General features: G+C 43.4%; 1 protein-coding gene across 1 annotated transcript in view; it reads left to right on the forward strand.

The window, feature by feature from the left end:
- The window catches only part of LOC135538703 (cadherin-7-like), a 128,336-nt gene that overhangs the window by 48,029 nt on the left and 57,588 nt on the right, over positions 1-22,719 (forward strand). The window contains exons 3-4 of the mRNA XM_064964606.1: positions 11,439-11,733; positions 19,702-19,821. Of these exons, the coding sequence (XP_064820678.1) occupies positions 11,439-11,733; positions 19,702-19,821 (415 nt within the window). The remainder of the gene's footprint in view (positions 1-11,438; positions 11,734-19,701; positions 19,822-22,719) is intronic.

The following is a 22,719-nucleotide window of genomic DNA, read 5'->3' on the forward strand; positions in this document are numbered from 1 at the left end:
CCCGAGTGGCCAGTTCATCTTGGATAGTGTCGGAAAGGCCTTTCAGAAAGCACACCGTGAGCGCCTCGTTGTTCCAGCCACTTGCTGCTGCCACCGTGCGGAACTGGATGGCATAGTCCGTCACGCTGCGCCAACCTTGGTGGAGAGTCAGGAGCTGTTTGGCTGAGTCAGAACCACTGCTTGGGCCTTGAAACACTCGTTTGAATTCCTCAGCAAAGGCAGAGTAGCTGGCACAGCAGGAACTATGGGCATCCCACACAGCAGTAGCCCAGGCCAGGGCTTTTTCCGACAGCAGGGTGATGATATAAGCGATCTTAGACCGGTCGGTGGGAAACGACGAGGGTTGTAGCTCAAAGGAGAGAGAACATTAGGTGAGAAACCCTTTACAAGCACTTTGATCACCTGAGAACCGTTGGGGAGGTGGAAGACGAGGTTCAGCCAGGGGGTTAACTGCCATGGGTACGTGAATCTGAGGTACTGGGACGGGAACTGTTGCCGGGGTAAGACGATCAGATATTTGCATAATGGAAGTCAGCATCTCCGACAGAAGATGAGAATGTCTAGCCATTAAGGCCTCTTGCTGAACCAGGGCGGCTTCGTGGCGTTGGACAGTCTCCTGGTGGTGGGACAGCATGGCAAAAGGTCCTGGGAACTGGCTGCCTCTGGGTTCATTTATGGCTCTGTGTTTCTGTCAGGACCCGGTTACGAACCTGGGTCTCCGGAGTGAGAAACAGTCACTTAACCAACTGAGCCACGAATAGTCAGCAGAACCCAGAAGATGAGGCAGACACAGCAGTACTTAAGACGGTGTATTTAATAAAGTAAAAAGGAGAAGTCCTTCAATACAAAAAATGGCAAATCCAAAAGGTGGTAGGAATAGCATAAAAAAGCCTCAAGAGATACTCAAAAACAAAAACAGAATTCCACAAGAGCATCCACCGGAATCGACAAGACTACACAGAACACTAGGGCTGGGTGCTAACATACAAACACAGAGCCCAGAACTGAGGGAAACTAAGGGTTTAAATACAATTAGGGGAAACGAGGCACAGGTGCAAATAATAATGGGGAACAAGGGAAAAAACATGAGGTCAAAAAGCACAATGGGGGCATCTAGTGACCAAAACCCGGAACAACCCTGGCCAAATCCTGACAAGTATGCAAGTATAAACACCATGGGATCGCGCTGCCGTCATACCGCTCAGGAAGGAGACGCCTTCTCTCTCCTAGAGGTCAAATCAAATCAAATCGAATTTTATTTGTCACATACACATGGCTAGCAGATGTTAATGCGAGTGTAGCAAAATGCTTGTGCTTCTAGTTCCGACAATGCAGTAATAACCAACAAGTAATCTAACTAACAATTCCAAAACTACTGTCTTATACATACAAGTGTAAGGGGATAAAGAATATGTACATAAAGATATATGAATGAGTGATGGTACAGAGCAGCATAGGCAAGATACAGTAGATGGTATCGAGTACAGTATATACATATGAGATGAGTATGTAAACACAGTGGCATAGTTAAAGTGGCTAGTGATTCATGTATTACATAAAGATGTAGTAGATGATATAGAGTACAGTATATACGTATACATATGAGATGAATAATGTAGGGTATGTAAACATTATATTAGGTAGCATTGTTTAAAGTGGCAAGTGATATATTTGACATAATTTCCCATCAATTCCCATTATTAAAGTGGCTGGAGTTGAGTCAGTGTGTTGGCAGCAGCCACTCAATGTTAGTAGTGGCTGTTTAACAGCCTGATGGCCTTGAGATAGAAGCTGTATTTCAGTCTCTCGGTCCCAGCTTTGATGCACCTGTACTGACCTCGCCTTCTGGATGATAGCGGGGTGAACAGGCAGTGGCTCGGGTGGTTGTTGTCCTTGATGATCTTTATGGCCTTCCTGTAACATCGGGTGGTGTAGGTGTCCTGGAGGGCAGGTAGTTTGCCCCCGGTGATGTGTTGTGCAGGCCTCACTACTCTCTGGAGAGCCTTACGGTTGTGGGCGGAGCAGTTGCCGTACCAGGCGGTGATACAGCCCGCCAGGATGCTCTCGATTGTGCATCTGTAGTTGAACGTGCTTGGGTGCGAAAAGTGCAAATCAATCCCAGAATAACAGCAAAGGACCTCGTGAAGATGCTGGAGGAAACAGGTACACAAGTATCTATATCCAGAGTAAAACAAGTCCTTTATCGACATAACCTGAAAGGCTGCTCAGCAAGGAAGAAGCCACTGCTCCAAAACTGCCATTAAAAAGCCAGACTATGGTTTGCAACTGCATGTGTGGACAAAAATTGTATTTTTTGGAGAAGTATCCTCTGGTCTGATGAAACAAAAATATAACTGTTTGGCCATAATGACCATTGTTATGTTTGGAGGAAAAAGGGGAGGCTTGCAAGCCGAAGAACACCATCACAACCATGAAGCACGGGGGTGGCAGCATCATGTTGCGGGGGTGGCAGCGTCATGTGTGGGGGTGCTTTGCTGCAGGAAGGATTGGTGCACTTCACAAAATGGATGGCATCATGTGGATATTATGTGGATATATTGAAGCAGCATCTCAAGACATCCGTCAGGAAGTTAAAGCTTGGTCACAAATAGGTCTTCCAAATGGACAATGGACCCCAAGCATACTTCCAAAGTTGTGGAAAAATGGCTTAAGGACAACAAAGTCAAGATATTGGAGTGGCCATCACAAAGCCCTGACCTCAATCCTATAGAAAATTTGTGGGCAGAACTGAAAAAGCTTGTGCGAGCAAGGTGCCCTGCAAACCTGACTCAGTTACACCAGCTCTGTCAGGAGGAATGGGTCAAAATTCACCCAACTTATTGTGGGAAGCTTGTGGAAGACTTCCTGAAACGTTTGACCCAAGTTAAACAATTTATAGGCAATGCTACCAAATACTAATTGAGTGTATGTAACTTCTGTCCCTCTGGGAATGTGATGAAATATATAAAAGATTAACTAAATCAATCTCTGTACTTCTATTCTGACATTTCACATTCTTAAAATACAGTGACCTAAGGCAGGGAATTTTTACTTGGATTAAATGTCAGGAATTGTGAAAACCTGAGTTTAAATGTATTTGGCTAAGGTGTATGTAAACTTCCGGCTTTAACTGTACATAATTATTCACATCCCTGAGTCAATAGTTTGTAGAAGTACCTTTGGCAGCGACCACAGCTGTCAGTCTTTCTGGGTAATTCTCTAAGAGCTTTCCACACCTGGATTGTGCAACATTTGCCCATTATTCTTTTCAAACTGTATTAATTCATTCTTCAAGCATTCTTCAATTACTAGGACAAACATTTTCAGGTCTTGCCATAGATTTTCAAATAGATTTAAGTCAAACTGTAACCAACCACTCAGGAACATTCACTATCTTCTTGGTAAACAACTCCAGTGTATATTTGGCCTTGTGTTTTATGTTATTGTCTTGCTGAAAGGTAAATTAATCTCCCAGTTTCTGGTGGAATGCAGACTGGAGCAGGTTTTCCTATGAGCTTTGCCTGTGCTTAGCTCCAGTCCTTAACGATTACAAGCATACCACCACTATGCTTGAAAATATGGAAAGTGGTACTCAATAATGTGTTCTTTTGTATTTGTCCCAAACATAACACTTTCTATTCAGGACAAAAAGTGAATTGCTTTCCACATTTTTTGCAGAATTACTTTAGTGCCATGTTGAAAACATGATGCATGTTTTTGAATGTGTTAATTCTGTACAGGCTTCCTTCGTTTTAATCTTTCAATTAGGTTAGTATTGTGAAGTACCTACAATGTGGTTGATCCATCTTCAGTTTTCTCGTATCACAGCCATTAAACTCTGTAACTGTTTTAATTTCACCGTTGGCCTCATGGTGAATTTCCTGGCTGAATTTCCTTCCTCTCCGGCAACTGAGTTAGGAAGGACCCCTGTCACTTTATTGTTACTGTGTGTATTGGTACACCATCCAAAGTGTAATTAATAACAACACCATGCTTGAAGGGATATTCAATGTCTGCTTTTACATTTTTACCCACCTACCAATAGGTGCCCTTCTTTGCGAGGCATTGGAAAACCTCCCTGGTCTTCGATGTTGAATCTGTGTCTGAAATTCACTTCCCGAGTGAGGGACTTTACATATAATTGTACGTCTCGGGTACAGCGATGAGGTAGTCATTCACAAATCAATCATGTTAACCATTATTATTGCACAGATAGTGAGTCCACTAATTATGTGAGTTGTTATGCAAATTTTAACTCCTGAACTTATTTCGGCTTGCCATAGCGAAGGGGATGAATACATATTGGCTCAAGACATTTCAGCATATAATTTAAAAAAAACGGAATTTCATTTTGACATTATGGGGTATAGTATATAGCCCAGTGACAAAAACATCTCAATTTAATTAATTTTAAATTCAGACTGTAACACAACAAAATGTGGAAAAAGTCAAGGAGTGTGAATACTTTCTGAAGGCACTGTAGCATGGTATGTTTTCCTTGTTATTGTAATTCGTTACTGTATATTTATTCCTCTTGTCACTTTTTAAATATTTTATTACATTTGTTTTTCTTTAACCCTGCATTGTTGGAAAATGACCTATAAGTAGGCATTTCACTGTTAGTCTACACCTGATGTTTACGAAGGATGTGACAGATATAATTTGATTTGATTGATGCCACGGAAGTTCAAGGCCGACCGTCGTACTGCAGGCATTGTTAGCAGAAAACAGGATCCCCATTATAGTGAATGGAAAAATGGCAATCTTCATGGTCAATCTTCGTGTAAACAGAACATTTCTGAAGACAATCATGGTACCAATTAATTATTGCTTTTAATACATCAGATATATGCCATTGAACCAATTATTTGAAAATCGCACACAGAACAAGTTCTAAGAATAATTGAGTTGCCAATGGCAGCTGTCACGGCGTTCTTCGTTTGTCGAAAGAGAGTCGGACCGAAATGCAGCGTGCTGGTTACTCATGTTTTTAATAGAACAAATGACGATACATGAAATAACAAAAACAACAAACGGAACGTGAAAAACCTATACAGCCTGTCTGGTGAACACTAACACAGAGACAGGAACAATCACCCACGAAATACAAAGTGAAACCCAGGCTACCTAAATACGGTTCCCAATCAGAGACAACGAGAATCACCTGACTCTGATTGAGAACCGCCTCAGGCAGCCAAACCTATGCAACACACACCCCTAATCAGCCACAATCCCAATAACTAAAAAACCCCACTAAGAAATACAACAAACATAAACCCATGTCACACCCTGGCCTGACCAACTAATTAACTAAAACACAAAATACTAAGACCAAGGCGTGACAGAACCCCCCCCCCTAAGGTGCGGACTCCCGAACGCACCTCAAAACCATAGGGAGGGTCCGGGTGGGCGTCTGTCCATGGTGGCGGTTCCGGCTCGGGACGTGGACCCCACTCCATAAATGTCATAGTTCCTCCCCTTCGCGTCCTGGGATGATCCACCCTCACCGCCGACCATGGCCGAATAGTCCTCACCCAGAACCCCACTGAACTGAGGAGCAGCTCGTGGCTGAGGGGCAGCTCGGGACTGAGGGGCAGCTCGGGACTGAGGGGCAGCTCGGGACTGAGGGGCAGCTCGGGACTGAGAGGAAGCCCAATACTGAGAGGAAGCCCAGTACTGAGAGGAAGCCCAGTACTGAGAAGAAGCCCAGTACTGAGAGGAAGCCCAGTACTGAGAAGAAGCCCAGTACTGAGAAGAAGCCCAGCCAGGCAGTTGAATCCGGCAGATCCTGGCTGACTGGCGGATCTGGAAGAGTCTGGTTGACTGGCAGATCTGGAAGAGTCTGGCTGACTGGCAGATCTGGAAGAGTCTGGCTGACTGGCAGATCTGGAAGAGTCTGGCTGACTGGCAGATCTGGAAGAGTCTGGCTGTCTGGCAGATCTGGAAGAGTCTGGCTGACTGGCAGATCTGGAAGAGTCTGGCTGACTGGCAGATCTGGAAGAGTCTGGCTGTCTGGCAGATCCTGGCAGACTGACGGCACTGGCTGCTTCATGCTGACTGACGGCTCTGGCTGCTCCATGCTGACTGGCGGCTCTGGCTGCTCCATGCAGATTGACAGCTCTGGCGGCTTCTTGCAGACTGACAGCTCTGACTGTTCCATGCAGACTGGCACCTCCATGCAGACTGGCAGCTCCTTGCAGACTGGCAGCTCCTTGCAGACTGGCAGCTCCTTGCAGACTGGCAGCTCCTTGCAGACTAGCAGCTCCTTGCAGAGTGGCAGCTCTAGCTGCTCCATGCAGACTGGCAGCTCCTTGCAGACTGGCAGCTCTAGCTGCTCCATGCAGACTGGCAGCTCTGGCTGCTCCATGCAGACTGGCAGTTCCTTGCAGACTGGCAGCTCTAGCTGCTCCATGCAGACTAGCAGCTCAGGCTGCTCCGAACAGGCAGGAGGCTCCGGCAGCGCTGGAGAGGAGAAAGGCTCCGACAGGACAGGAGAGGCGAGGCATACTGTTGGCCTGATGCGTGGTGCTGGCACTGGTGGTATTGGGCCGAGGACACGCACAGGAAGCCTAGTGCGGGGAGCTGCTACCGGAGGGCTGGGGTGTGGAGGTGGTACTGGATAGACCGGACCGTGCAGGCGCACTGGAGCTCTTGAGCACCGAGCCGGCCCAACCTTACCTGGTTGAATACTCTCGGTTGCCCTGCCAGTGCTGCGAGGTGGAATAGCCCGCACTGGGCTATGTAGGCGAACCGGAGACACCGAGCGCAAGGCTGGTGCCATGTAAGCCGGCCCAAGGAGACGCACTGGGGACCAGATGCGTAGAGCCGGCTTCATGGCATTTGGCTCGACGCTCAATCTAGCCCGGCCGATACGCAGAGCTGAATTATACCGCACCGGGCTATGCACCCGCACTGGGGACACCGTGCGCACCACTGCATAACACGGTGCCTGCCCGGTCTCTCTAGCCCCCCGGTAAGCACAGGGAGTTTGCGCAGGTCTCCTACCTGGCGTAGCCATACTCCCTGATAGCCCCCCCCAATAAATTTTTGGGGCTGATTCCCGGGCTTCCATCCACGTCGCCGTGCTGCCTCCTCATACCAGCGCCTCTCCGCTTTAGCCGCTTCTAGTTCCTCCTTGGGGCGGCGATATTCACCAGGCCGAGCCCAGGGTCCTTTTCCGTCCAGTTCCTCCTCCCATGTCCAATTCTCCAAATGGTGTAGCCTCTCCCACTGAAGCTGCTTCTGTTGCCTCTCGTGTAGCTCCTGCCTGTTAACACGCTCCTCGGTCCGTGTGGTGGGTGATTCTGTCACGGCGTTCTTCGTTTGTCGAAAGAGAGTCGGACCGAAATGCAGCGTGTTGGTTACTCATGTTTTTAATAGAACAAATGACGATACATGAAATAACAAAAACAACAAACGGAACATGAAAAACCTATACAGCCTGTCTGGTGAACACTAACACAGAGACAGGAACAATCACCCACGAAATACAAAGTGAAACCCAGGCTACCTAAATACGGTTCCCAATCAGAGACAACGAGAATCACCTGACTCTGATTGAGAACAGCCTCAGGCAGCCAAACCTATGCAACACACACCCCTAATCAGCCACAATCCCAATAACTAAAAAACCCCACTAAGAAATACAACAAACATAAACCCATGTCACACCCTGGCCTGACCAACTAATTAACTAAAACACAAAATACTAAGACCAAGGCGTGACAGCAGCCTACAGTACCCTGGTCTGCATTCAACTTGAATGACTCAATGAAAGGGGGAAGCACTGAGAGCTTGCAGCGTCACTTCCTGGAGTAGCTCAAACTGCGCATGTTATGTCTCCATGAGACGCCAACTTACCCGACTTCATTTGGCTTCAATGTACTGTTGAGTCTTCACATAGGAATGAATGGTATCACATGACAGATGGCTTGATCCAAGGCTTTGTCCATTCATACAGTATATACAGTCATTGATACATACAGTCGCACAAACACCGTGGTATGCTCCATACTGTTTAGTTACAATTTACACAAGCTTGCTGTTGTTCGAAGATGCTGTAGCAACCTGTTACCCCTGGTAGATTGCTTTCTTTTTCTAGGGTTTTTGGGTGGTTGATAGTTGCTTTTCATGTTGTTGTTTTTTAAACATGGTTCAACCTAATCGGAGACACATCCAATGAACAAACAATGCAATGAGTGTCTATAAATGAATTCCAATTACATCTAAGAATTTGGCACTTACAGAGTAAATAGGAAATTATAATGAAACACTAATTCCAGTATCAGCTCCCCTTTTCCCAGAGCTTATTGGTGCTCCCAGTGCTCCTTCATTACACATACAAGTCTAAGGGCCCAGAATGGTACCTAAATGAATGCACCGTCTAGCTTTTACATGACATGTTTCTGGTAATTACCGTTCATATACCAGTTCTTCACTGGCTGTTTCCTTTTTGTGTATCTACTTACTGTATATACAGGTACATTGCTAATCAAGCAGATGTTGGCTGTGAAATGATTGTAATGAGATTGTTCATGTAGAAATGATCTGTTATTCAACATGTATGTTTTTTTTTTACAGGTGTATGTGTGGCGCGAGTGTGTGCTTTTCTAAGCAGAGGCATGGTAACTACATAGCTACTCCCGAACAAAGGCAAAGGGAACTAGAGAGGATCATGGTCTCTAATGCCCCCCCCCCTGATTTGAGGGGAGGTAGGGCGGGTGGTGAACACACTGAGGCCTTCTCAGAGCAGAGGCAGGGATCACCATGGCTACTCACCAGAACCAGGGGTGAAGTGAATAAATGAAAAGCTCAGCACAGCAAGAGCTGGAGTGTGCATTGACACTCTCTCGCCTGCATTTTTAGCTCCTTTTGTGGTGCAAAGGGACCTCTCTCCCTTTCCTTTACACTTCACAGTTTTTCTTCACCCTGAGTATTATGTTTGGTAGTATAACATGTTGTACTTCACAATCAAACCCCTGTTGGGCTTCATATATTGTTTTAGGCATTGCACCGGCAGAAGCAGTTGCATTATTGTTGCAATAAATGCATTTTCAAAATAAGCATAGACCATAGTACTGCACTCAATAACATCTTCCTTGTACTGTACATTCCTACTAATGTAAGAAAACAATGTTGTAAGGACTGTCCCCTGATACTTATACACTTTTGATACATTTCAGTACCTAGTTTGATTTGGTAGCCTACAACTAAGGCAGCATTTTTTTTTTTACAGCATATACTTCCTTCTTTACTTCCTCACAACATAACAAAGTGTTTTACAGTAGCCCACAAGCATAAAACACAGCCAGATCAACCAATGTTGTTTCTTTACAGGTTTTATTTTGGTCTATTTGTGAACCATGTTACTGCCCTCGTGGAAACCCCATTAAACTCAACCGTTCAAACTGAGGCGCTCCTTAGCAGCAGCAGTAGCCAATAGGCTGTTTCGGTGTACCAGAGCCAGTGTTGCTTCTGGGTATGTATTTGCGCCTGACTCAGAACTGTGTGTACACAGTCCGTTAAATAGAATAAAACTCTCTCTCTCTCCTCCAGAGAGAGAGGGGGAAATACAAAGCTTGAAACATGTATCTGGGATTTCATTTATTTATTTATAAAAAATAAAATCTTATTTTATTTTTCCAAGGCTTCCAGTCGTCTTTGTCGTTTTCTACAAAGTACGTCAGTCAAACAGGGAGGAAGAAAAGAGACATGGCCAGTGCAATAATAACAGTGCTAACACACTGTGACTGAACAATACAGCAAAGATTAAAACCCCATTAAGCAGCACCAGAACCATTCAAAACCAAACAGCCTCTTAGCGATTGTGATGGAAATGTGCCATACATCGTAATGTGTATAATAACAGGTGAGATATGACCATGGGGACACAGTTTTTTCTTAAAGTTTGGCCAATTGCAGTCTTTTTAACGCTCCGAGGTAAACAAGTAAACACAAAGCAAACGTGATTGCCCCAGGAGGACTGTCTGCATACAAAGTGGCGATAAGTGTCAGCATTGATTTCACTGGAGTTTTTCTGCTCTGTTCCACTCACCCTATCGTACTCTTGCTGTGTCGCTGCCGGCGGTGTGTTTTTAAGTTACACTGCCGTACTGGGCTGTGGAGCATACTGGGTTCTGTTCATCCCAAGGGAGGTAAAGATAGGATGATATGTACATTTTTGCAAGAGAAGCAACTATGGTGCTCGATTAAAAGTTCTACATAATAACAGTAGAAGTTTGAAATAGCACCTGAAAATGAGCAAAGACAGTTAAAAAACAGGTTAGATTAAAGGAAGGAAGTGATATTCTACAGGGATACACTGTTTAATAGGACCTACTGTGGGATACATATTTTATGTAACATACTCACTTCTGAATAGATTCAAAGTGGAACACTTGAAGCCCATTGCAAAAAAAAGCCAAGCGTAAAGCTAACAACCCCGTTTTGAGAGTGACTACATACCGCAGTCAGTTGACCCCTGACCTTCAGTTACATGCTTTGTGGGCTGTCAGCTTTGTCCTTCCTGTCCGTGGTATTTACCGGAACACACTGCCATCGATGGCTTGCTCAAGATTAAATGTTGACTCTCCACTGCAGTTGACAATTTACCTCAAGTTTGCTCCTGACAGCAGGGGATGGTGAATAAACAAACGGCTTCCCTATTGGAGTGTCAAGAGGCGCATGCTGAGGCATGCCCATGCAACCAATACCATCATTATGCCCCAGACATGCCATTCATCAACAGCCTGATGGAATCCATTAATAAAATACATTTGGTGTCCGTCTGAGGCTCTATTGGATATATAAAACATACATTAAGCCTGCGGCGATATCCAGGCAATCATTTGATACACCTATTGACTTGGAAACAAAAATGATACTGCCAGACGCCCGCTGGGATACAACATGGATCTGTAAAACCTTTGTTGCATCCCAAATGACATCTTATTCCCTACATTGTCCACTACTTTTGACCAGAGCCCTATGGGTCCTGGTCAAATGAAGTTGCTGTTGTTGTTGTTTTCTGGAAGTGAAGTGCCTGGGAAATAACCCTGTTTCAAATGTAACTACACTGTAATCCCTGGGAAGGTCTGGGCTTCTTATCCTACAGAATTGTGCTAACACTATGCAACACTCTCCATATTCCCACCAGACTGCTTATTAGAATGCATTTATATTGCATACAGCCATACTCACAGTGCTTTGAGACTTCTGGTATCCTGTTTTACAAACAATGTGCACTTTGTTCACTTATTTCTTTTGTTGGTGTGTGTTTATTCAGCACAATGTTTCTGCCCAGGAAAAACGTTGAACCTATTTGAAATTACACAGATGTACATAATGGATCGATCATAATGGTATATCATTGGATTTGGTTTTATAAGTCACCAATCTCCTTTCTACTGACTGACATTATCTCTGGTCTCCAATTACAGCTCCACTCGGATGTAGACAAAGGGGATGGCAAAGTGAAGTACGTGCTCTCCGGGGAGGGCTCCACCTCCATCTTCACCATCGACGAGAACACGGGGGACATCCACGCCACTAAGCGTCTGGACCGGGAGGAGCAGGCCTATTACACCCTGCAGGCCCAGGCCGTGGACCGGCTCACTAACATCCCTGTGGAGCCCAGGTCAGAGTTTGTTGTCAAGGTCCAGGACATCAATGACAATGAGCCCAAGTTTCTGGACGGACCCTACATGGCAGGGGTACCAGAGATGTCAGCACTGGGTAAGCCTCTTTCTCAGCCTCTCTCTCTCTCTGTTTGTTTGTCCCCAGTCCTCTGTCCTTGTCTCTGTCTATCTATCTGTCAGTCTGTATGTGATTTTGATATTGATGTCTGTATGTCTGCCTGTAATCTGCCTCTGATTCTCTCTCTCTCTCTTTACCTCTTTCTCGCTCTCTCTCTCTCTATTTCTATGTCTCTGTCTCTCTGTCTCTCCCTCTATCACATTTAGCCACCACTATCTGCAATATCCTACATTTATCTCTCTCTGTCTCTCATCTATCTTGCTTCATCTAAGTTAATAAACAGTCTACGCTTTATTATAAACATGGAACTGAATCTGTGGCATTCATTTGTCTGTCAAACTGTGCATGATTGTCATAGCCACAACTGAAGAGGGTCCTTTTCCACACACACAGAGGTTTTCTTTCTAGTGTTTTCATTATCCGTTGCAGTTTCAAAACACTGTGGTTTTAAAACTACAAAATCTAATCTGACCCTTTACAAAGTGATTACTACAACTGGTTAGTTCCTTTAAGTGGCTCCCATTGTTCCACATTGTACATTGTTTAGATGCGGTTTTATACATAAAATAGTGAACAACCTCATGAGCCCCCCCCAAAAAGATCATTGTTAGTTTGAACGATGAAAGCGGTGAAATATCTGCTTATACAAACAGACCCGAAACCCCAATGTTGAGCAATGAATCTAGCGAGTTCAGAGATGGCAGATTATTCAAATCCAACAGGACATGTAACGGAACACCTCGCGAGGTGCTTCGCCACGGAAACAAAAGCTTACCGCACAGTGCCTGGGGACACCGTGAACCAATCCTGTCGGAATGGGAAATGTGGATTAAGCCTCCATTTAAAATTCATGTGACAATCTGCCAGGGAGAGGAATAAGAGGCTCCACATGCCAAGTGGCAGACAATGTCTCCCAATCTTCAGGGTTAAGTGATATGACAGGCACAAACACACCAACCTCAATATTCTTATCATGTAGACCCAGAGACAGCAGAACATTGCATCTACGTGTTGTATCTTCCTCAGGCTGATAGGCAGAGATGCAAACAAGTGGATACATGGAAAGACTGTTTGGTGTAAAGTCAAAATGGAGCCTATGCTAGACATTTACTGGCAGTGATAGGAGTATTTTCCAGGCCAATGCAGTGCTTTGCTCATAACATTTATGTCATAGGCACTGAGATCTTATAAGGATTAAGCAGCCCAGAGTCAACGGGGGGGTAAAGGTGGGGTCTGGCTTAAGGAACTAGAGGATTCCACTACAAGGGCTAGGTGGCTCGTGTCCAACGGGAGATAAGAGAGGTAGAGCAACTGAGCACTTAATCTGCAGTAAAGGAAGCACTCCGAACACCAATAGGCCGGGTCACACTCTCTGGCTTATTTACATCGCCATGTTCTTCATTTGAAGTTGTTAGAACAGCATGTGAATTATACATCCCGCTCTTTATAAATATCTGCTCAGGGCAATTTATAGTACAGGAGTGGGCCAGGCACCTCTTGTCCTCCATAACTCCTTCATAGATGTGTTTAAATCATTAATGGGCGTAGACCGGCTACCTGTAATGAATTGGTTCAATTTAGAGGAAATCATGAATTTAATTAATTAAAGCAATTAGATGGTAGTTGCTTGTCTCATACACATGGTAGCCTTTATGGCCCGGGGATCTAGGAATACTTTGTCTTAATCACGCCTCGGGATGTCAAATGATAGACGAGAGGGGCTTGAAGACATTTGGCTGTGTGACAACCTCTGAGCAGCCAAGGCACAGGTCTCAGGTCTACACGTCAGACAGAGATTCCCCGGGAGCTGATGGAGGGCTTAGGGAATGTAATGTCAGGCCAAGGCCACCGCCTCGTAGAAATGTACCACCCACCACTCCTTTATCCACCTGTCATTGTTCTTGTCTAATTCATGGATGGAATAGTCAGTTAATTCTAGAAGAGAAAACGAAAGGGGTGCTTCGGTTTCAGGTGACATGGATAAAAACTCGGAAGACAGTTCATTTCAAATTATTATTTCCCTGTGATTTGAGATTTGGGGAAAGCCAAAGGAAATGTAAGATGGTATTATGGAGCCCATTGATTACAGTACCAGTGTGACTAAGTGAGATTGTAAGGATCAGAGCATTGGCACCCACCTATATGCATATCCTGGGCACAGCAGGGCCATTACGGGTTTGTCTTTCCTCAGATTTTGTCATTCATTTTCACACGCCAATTACAAATAAAGTTGAACTAGTCTCCGTGCAACAATCCCTGCTTATCTCAAGCGGACGGGAGCAGGTGTGAACGTGCAGGAATATAATCAACTTAATCATGGGCACCAATGTTGAATACTCATCAAGGAGCTGCAAAGTTGGTGAGCTTAAACTGCAGGTTTTGAATATTGCTTTTGTAATATCTAATCATCAGTCACACAACCACACACAAATCCGTTTTGTACTAGAGAGGAACAGAGTTGCTACCAACATTTCTAACCACTCTCACACTTTGCTGATTATGTGACCTTTGTCAGCATGTTGCACTAATGTACAGTACGCTGACCTTTTGAACTTCTTAAGCATTGCTGGTGAAAGTTTACTCTAATGGTAATTCTTTAGTATATGTTACGTTAAGTAGAAGAGAAGTCAATTCTTATCTTCTGTCTCATACACATTTTGTTCAACTAAGTATAAAAAGGTACAAGCCATAACAATGCAAAACATATCGCTTACAGTTTTGGATACTTGGATCATGTTTACTTGGAGATGAGTATTTATGGTGGCAGTTGGATCCAGTCTTGTGTCTGTAAAGCTTTGATGAATACCTGTCGGCCATTCAAATTAGACATGCTGCTACATTTATTTTCATTACTGTCAGCTGACAATCGCTCACCCTGAGATGCAGACTTGATTAGGAACCCCTGTTTTGTCCCGATTCACTGGAAAAAAAATGAAAATATGAGAAATTTATCAATCACACAAATGAAGACAGACAAAAAGTGAAGTGACACAGACAGGCACATGACAGCTGCATCGAGAGGAACCGTGTAATATATTCTGATGTGAGGATGTTTATCCGTTTTGGACAACCACTCTTGAAGGCTGGCTATTCTTATTCGTGACCTTGACTGCTATAAATATTACAGTGTTTCACAACCAATTTCCTCTAGCCTGGGTATCAGTACAGATACACCACAGAAAACACAAAATAGACATCTGAAAGAACCACATCAGAACCATTATTGAGGGATAACCTAAATTAGTTTTAGCTTACTGCAACTGTGTAGTGATAAGAATTGTGAATACCATAGCACAGCTCTCTAACATAGTGGCATTGATTGACCTTGTTTAAAAAAAAAAATGTTGTAATATAACCTGCCACGACTAAGACGTGACGATATAATCTTGGGAGTCCACATAAAACTAGCTTGATGATAACTTCTCGGTGTCCACCCAGACATTTTTTTATTATATTGCTCAAATTCAGGACCAGCGCCTGTTAATTCTGGTTTATGACTGGAAATACGCCGACCTAATCTTCCATTTCCAAAATCACGTCATTCTGTAAGAGTACGTAAAACATGGCTCATGCAAGAAAGTGTTTTTTTTACAAGGGTGTTTGATGCAAAATAAAATATAACCTACTTTTGTAAGACAGGCCCATACTGTAACACATAAAGGAAAGTGCCTAAGACACCAGCAGAGATGCGTGGCTATTAAAGTGAAATATACAAACATAAAGCAGCCTATTCATCTGACCATGCTCAACAGAAAATGGCACACTTGTGGGAAACATTGTTTTTTTCCCAAGGTTACATCTCCTTATGTCAACGGTTGATAAATGCATTTTGTCAAATCAGAAATGGGCCTCAGCTTCAAGATTACCAATAACGCAAATTCTGAGACTTACTTTCCTTGATGGACTAGTACATCCTCAGACAAAAAAAAATGAAATGTAACATCCCAGCAAATATAACATTCATTTCAGTGTGTATTAGTCTTCTGTGATAAATTAACCCTAGAATGACACTGGCTCTCCTAGTAGCTCTCTATTGAGGTCCAGTTGTTTTGCATGGCAGATTACTGGCTCAGTACACTTGGTTCTGTATGTTACAGATAAAATGCTGGTCTCCGTCAGGGGCCAGACCATAGTTCACAACAGAACAATAGAGGTAAATTGTCTGATTAGCGGTGATTACTGGACCTTTGTGTATTCGGTCCCTTGACCAAAGCACTCCTTCCAACAAGCTTGTTAATCCATGTTTCTGAAACGTCAAATTTCAATGTTGTTCCAAACGTCAGATTTCAAAACGCTTAAGGTTAAGTTTAGGCATTAACTCCAAATGTTTTAAGGTTTGGGATAGGCTTAAAACAAAACATTAAAAAATGACTTTCTATCACTGGATTCAAACATGCCACATTTACCACCAGAGGCAGATGCTTATGCCCATCCCTCATCCACCATCCCCATCCACCATCCCCCATCCACCATCCCCCATCCGCCATCCCCCATCCGCCATCCCCCATCCGCCATCCCCATCCGCCATCCCCCATCCACCATCCCCATCCGCCATCCCCCATCCGCCATCCCCCATCCGCCATCCCCCATCCGCCATCCCCCATCCGCCATCCACCATCCGCCATCCCCATCCGCCATCCCCCATCAACCATCCCCCATCCCTCATCCCCCATCCTCATCCCCCATCCACCATCCCCATCCGCCATCCCCCATCCACCATCCCCATCCACCATCCACCATCCCCCATCCCTCATCCCCCATCCCCATCCGCCATCCCCCATCCACCATCCCCATCCACCATCCCCCACACCCTAGCTAAACCCGAAACCTACTTGAAGGTAACAGCGCTCACCATTGGCCCTAGTGTCCTGTTTCCACGTCGTCTCCCAACGTGCTCAGAGATGGCTAAGGTCCAGCTGTGTAGAGGCAAACTGCTTTAGGAAATATGGAATATCAACATGCTAAAAGTGTCATTAACAATCACTTTAAAATCAAATTAAATTGTGTTAGTTCTAAGAACGGTTATCCATTTTTCGACCTCTATTGCAAGTTTCCAAACAACTGGGGGAAATCACAGTACCGAGCATTATTCATAGTCACCGCAGTACATTTTCGGTAATAGCCATGCGTTTTAATTCACGGTAACAGTTCTGCCTTTTCTAACCAATACCGTACACAGGTTTCTACAGACCAAAGTTGCACCTTAATTATAATAAACGGATGACAATTAGCAACCATAATATGATGTAGAATGGTAACAGTGTATGGTATCCATAGGTGAGAGTGTTCATTGTGCAGCAGTGTCTGTGTCTTCTAAGCTGACATATGGAATTGTTTTAAGAAGGTCATAACATGGCTCATTTAGCTATTTGATTTTGGATTTTAGGACCGCTTTAGATATACAAAAAACAGTACCTGTCAAACGTTTGGACACACCTACTCATTCAAGGGTTTTTCTTTAGTTGTACTATTTTCTACATTGTAGAATAATAGTGAAAACATTAAAACTATGAAATAATACATATGGAATCATGTAGTAACTAGGGCCGCCACACCGCCGGTCACGAGTCATGAAGGCAGTCAAATTCCACATTCCACATTAGGCTTCTCCAAGCTCTGATGCTGCTGCTGGTCATTATTAGCCTACCAAATTTGCTAACTGCCTGGTACTCAGCAGTCTATTTTCCTTCCAATCACTTTGACATCAATGCAAATGTAATCGAAAATCGAATCAAACACTTCATGACAGCCTAGGAGCTCATGATGTGTAACATTTCTATAGGCTATGCAATTGCGGGTGAAAACAGTGTAATGGCCGCTAATGAAAAGAGGAGGATCCCATGAGCTTTCTATAGGCTAGGTCTAAAATATTTATTTCTCACCTTTCTTAATATTAAGCATATTGTTTATATTTACAATGGGAGTATAGCGTACCTGGCTGGTATGAAAATAAACCACAGGGAAAAGCATTCTCCATTCGCTATTTAAGTACATACACTACCGGTCTAAAGTTTTAGTACACCTACTCATTCAAGGGATTTTCATTATTTTTTACTATTTTCTACATTATAGAATAATGGTGAAGACACCAAACTATGAAATAACACATATGGAATCATATAGTAACCAAACAAGTGTTAAACAAATCTAAATATATTTTATATTTGAGATTCTTCAAATAGCCACCCTTTGCCTTGATGACAGCTTTGCACACTCTTGGCATTCTCTCAACCAGCTTCACCTGGAATGCTTTTCCAACAGTCTTGAAGGAGTTCCCACATATGCTGAGCACTTGTTGATGACTTTTCCTTCACTCTGCGGTCCAACTCATCCCAAACCATCTCAGTTGGGTTGAGATCGGGTCATTGTGGAGGTCAGATCATCTGGTGCACCACCCCATCACTCTCCTTCTTGATCATATAGCCCTTCCACAGCCTGTGTTGGGTTATTGTCCTGTTGAAAAACAAATGATAGTCTCACAGACAGTGCCACCAGCAAAGCACCATCACAACTTCTCATCCATGCTTCACGGTGGGAACCACACATGCGGAGATCATCCATTCACCTTCTCTGCATCTCACAAAGGCAAGGTGATTGGAACCAAAAATTGCAAAGTTGGACTCATCAGACCAAAGGACAGATTTTCACCGGTCTAATGTCCATTGCTCGTGTTTCTTGGTCAAAGAAAGTCTCTTCTTCTTATTGGTGTCCTTTAGTAGTGGTTTCTTTGCAGCAATTTGACCATGAAGGCCTGATTCACACAGTCTCCTCTGAACAGTTGATGTTGAGATGTGTCTGTTATTTGAACTCTGTGAAGAATTCATTTGGGCTGCAAATTCTGAGGCTGGTAACTCCAATAAACATATCCCCTTCAGCAGAGGTAACTCTAGGTCTTCCTTTCCTGTGGCATTCTTCATAAGAGCCAGTTTCATCATAGCGCTTGATGGTTTTTGCAACTGAACTTGAAGAAACTTTCAAAGTTATTGACATTTTCCGTATTGACTGACCTTCATGTCTTAAAGTAAGGATGGACTGTCGTTTCTCTTAGCTTATTTGAACTGTTCTTGCCATAATACGGACTTGGTCTTTTACCAAATAGGGCTGTCTTCTGTATACCACCCTTACCTTGTCACAATACAAATGATTGGCACAAACGCCAATCAAGAAGGAAAGATATTCCACAAAGGAACTTTTAACAAGTTACACCTGTTAATTGAAATGCATTTCAGGGGACTACCTCATGAAGCTGGTTGAGAGAATGCCAAGAGAGTGCAAAGCTGTCATTTGAAGAATCTTAAATAAGAAATATATATGTTTAACACTTTTTTGGTTACTACATGATTCCATACGTGGAATAAGATTTTGAAGGGTCTTTCCTTTATCTTGGAGATATAAGAAAGCTCAAGAAATATATATATACATTTTTACACATATTTAAAGTATTTTTTGGGTAGGCACAAAACTTCCTCCATACTTCCAGATTCTTTTTAATCTGGTACTGGTTACCTTCAGAGGAGTCCCGTGACACTTGTGGGGGTCGTAGAGCAAAACGGAGAAGACCATCATATCCGTGAGAGTCCATAGAGAGGGCGAAATCATTCAGATGCGACAGACATTTTTCTTGAGAAGACCGATTTTTGGGATTTCTCATGGAAATCCTGACAGATTTTGATGGGGATTTAAAAAAAAATGTTACTTAGACTGATGCACCAGTGAATAAAATGTTATGGTACACCAGGGAAGTAGTAGTAAGTAGTATGTTTACCCTGCACTACAGTACATTCCTGATTGTAGCCTATATAGAATAAGGTGTGATTTATACTGAATATATAACATTGACATTTGTAAGCTTGTAGAAATGCTGTCACGCATGCTGTTGATGTGAGAGCTGTGTCTCTACAGATGGTTGATGTTGTCTTAATACCTAATTGGATGCTGTCTGTGCAGGAACAACGGTGGTCCAAGTGGCGGCCACAGATGCAGATGACCCCACATATGGGAACAGTGCCAGGGTGGTCTACAGCATCATCAGTGGACAGCCTTACTTCTCAGTCGACCCAAAAACAGGTAGGCGGGCTGACTGTTGGGAATAAGAGTTGGCCGTGCATTCTGGACCCTAGAAATACTGTATCACTAAATGTTATTCATTGAATTGTTGACGATATTTGTTCAAGATAACATCAAACTGTAGCGGTTTCCATACTTTGCCAAAGTTACGTAGTTCACATTGTAGCAGATACAACATGAACTAAACTAGACACCCAACTCTTCATATTTTGGTGCAATTGTAGACAAAGGAAACAGTATGCTATCATACATTTTCTCTAAACACAATAATAGTTTTTTGAGCATTCAACAAATATACAGCAAAGGATCTGCCAAACAATGTTGGGATGTGAGGTGGTTGTTCTTGCTCATTAGCCACTGCCCTGCTGTGGGGAACGCTGGCCTCATGCAAAGCACTGGGAAGAAAACAGACAATTGCAGGTAGTTCCTTCATGTTTGGCTTATCACCATCTTTTTCTCCCAGTAACACATCTAGGGGATATCTGCTTACATGCTGAGGTTTTATAAGTTTGTCTTTGAGGAAACTCACTGACTTGTTAAAATCAATGGAAACTTTTTCCTATACAATCTTAGACGTAAAGGTGCCTGGAATAAACTTTTGGGTTGCCACGACGGTGGAACCTTTCCAGTTAAAAAAAGTTCCTTGAGGAACCCCTATGTAAAGGTTCAAGCCGGAACCTTTTTAATAACATATTGTAGAGGTTTGACCACCCATTAGCGTAAATATTTATGCATATTCTAATATAATATCAATGCTATTAACATTGCTGTCTACATATTGTAATAAAGTGGTAACTTTTCCCACTTTGGTATTTGCATAGGCACTTAAGGAACTCAGACACCTGTGTTCAACATTAACATGTAATGTAATGACAATACAACAGATGAACAGGAATGACATTTACTCTAACAGGTGGCCCCCACAAAAACGTCTTAAAGCCACGCCCCTGCTTAGCCACACCTCTACTCCAGGCTTCCTCCAGGAACCTGTTAATACATTGAACCATTAAAGGTTCAACCAAGAACTCCTCAACTAGGTGAAGGTGCAAATATGAACCCTTGACTAGCAATGGTTCCTTTAGGAACTCCAGGGGTTCCTTGAGATCCTCCAGGGGTTCCTTGAGGATATTCAGGGGTTCCTTGAGGATATTCAGGGTTCCTTGAGTCACAACTAATTTGAAACGTGCACTTTGGATAAAATTAGCTTATATGTCTTGAATAACAGAGTCCATGACACTGGGTGGGCAAATAGCAACCAGCCAGTCCTCTGATTCAAAACGATATGTGTTTCAGGAAGTGCTTTCAAACTAGTAGACATTTGCAGCATTGTCAAGTCAAGCCATGCTGTGAAGCCTGGCACATAAGCCTGTGTGAGGAACAAGATTGATAGAGATTTGATTACTTGAATGCGTCCTCACAATGGTCTTTAACAAAGTTAACGAAACCACTTCAACTCAGCATTAAGTCTCAAGTCGGAATTCGTGACACCAATACCAATCAGAACGAGAGCCGACATTTGCTTAAGTAATGTTTAAGCAGCATGTCTGCCCATTACTCCGTCTGCATAGTTATTTCATAAGACTCCTCCAGTTCAAAGAATGGAGCCCACATGCTAATAGCAGCAAACTATAATGCATGTTTCATTAGCTAAGTAGGCTCTTTAAATCTTTAAATGTGATCTTTCATATTGTTTTAAAGAGGTTGTGATTACTGAAGAGGTCACTGAAAGAAAAGTACTACTCAGGAGGTCCAATGGTGCTCTTTAAATCCCTGGAAAGCCAGATGCACTATGTGAAGGTCTTATGAAGAAAAACTTCCAAAAGGACTAATTCGAGGCAGAAAGGAGTTGGAGCATTCAACAAAAAAAGGTAGAGAATTATTTATGTTAGCATTAATCCATTGTTAATCCATTTTGACGTCAAGCTGAAGTTTTCCTCAGAGTTGATTTTTGTTGTTGTTCCTTTGTTTGCTGAAGCGCGAAGGCCCACCTGAATGCCAGACAAATCAAATCAAATCAAACTGTATTTGCCACATGCGCCGAATACAACAAGTGTAGACTTTACCGTGAAATGTTTACTTACAAGCCCTTAACCAACAGTGCAGTTCAAGAAGATATAAATATTTACCAAGTAGGCTAAAATAAAAAGTAATAATAAAATGCAACACAATAAGAATTACAATAATGAGGCTATATACAGGAGGAACCAGCACCGTCTGTGTACAGGGGTACAGGCTCGTTGAGGTGAACAGCGAGTAGCAACAGTGTAGAAGAGGACCATCCAGGACCTATTGTATAGGACCTGGATGGCAGGACGTTTGGCCCCAGTGATGTACTGGGCCGTTCGCACTACCCGCTGTTGCACCTTACGGTCAGATGCCGAGCAGTTGCTGTCAGGATGCTCTCGATGGTGCAGCTGTAGAACCTTTTGAGGATCTGGGGACCCATGCCAAATCTTTTCAGTCTCCTGAGGGGGAAAAGCTTTTGAGACGGACAATGTGTCATTTTTTTTTGCATGATTTTGCGGTGAAGTTTTCTGTGAGAGAACTCCACAGGAGCCTTCTCTTTCTTGGAAATATTCATAAACCAAGTTGTTTACCAGGCTGGTCAATACTGTTATCAGTAATTGTAAGAAGTTTTGAAATGGTACATTCTGTATAGCTTGGTGGTGCAGTCTCTTGCAATCAGTGTAGTGAGATCACAAATGTCTTTTGAGGGACACCTTAACTTTTGCATATTTTAACCGAATTTGTATGCGCTTTACATTTGCAGACACGACATGGAGGAATACATACGGCAAAACTGAATCATACACATTGTGTCTGGCGCAGGGGGAAATAAAATGGGCTTACATGCCAGGTTAAGAAAGAACATATGGAATAACTGGACATGTTCTTAGT

This window comes from Oncorhynchus masou, unplaced genomic scaffold (genome assembly GCF_036934945.1).
Source record: "Oncorhynchus masou masou isolate Uvic2021 unplaced genomic scaffold, UVic_Omas_1.1 unplaced_scaffold_2___fragment_2___debris, whole genome shotgun sequence".
Classification (NCBI taxonomy): domain Eukaryota; kingdom Metazoa; phylum Chordata; class Actinopteri; order Salmoniformes; family Salmonidae; genus Oncorhynchus; species Oncorhynchus masou.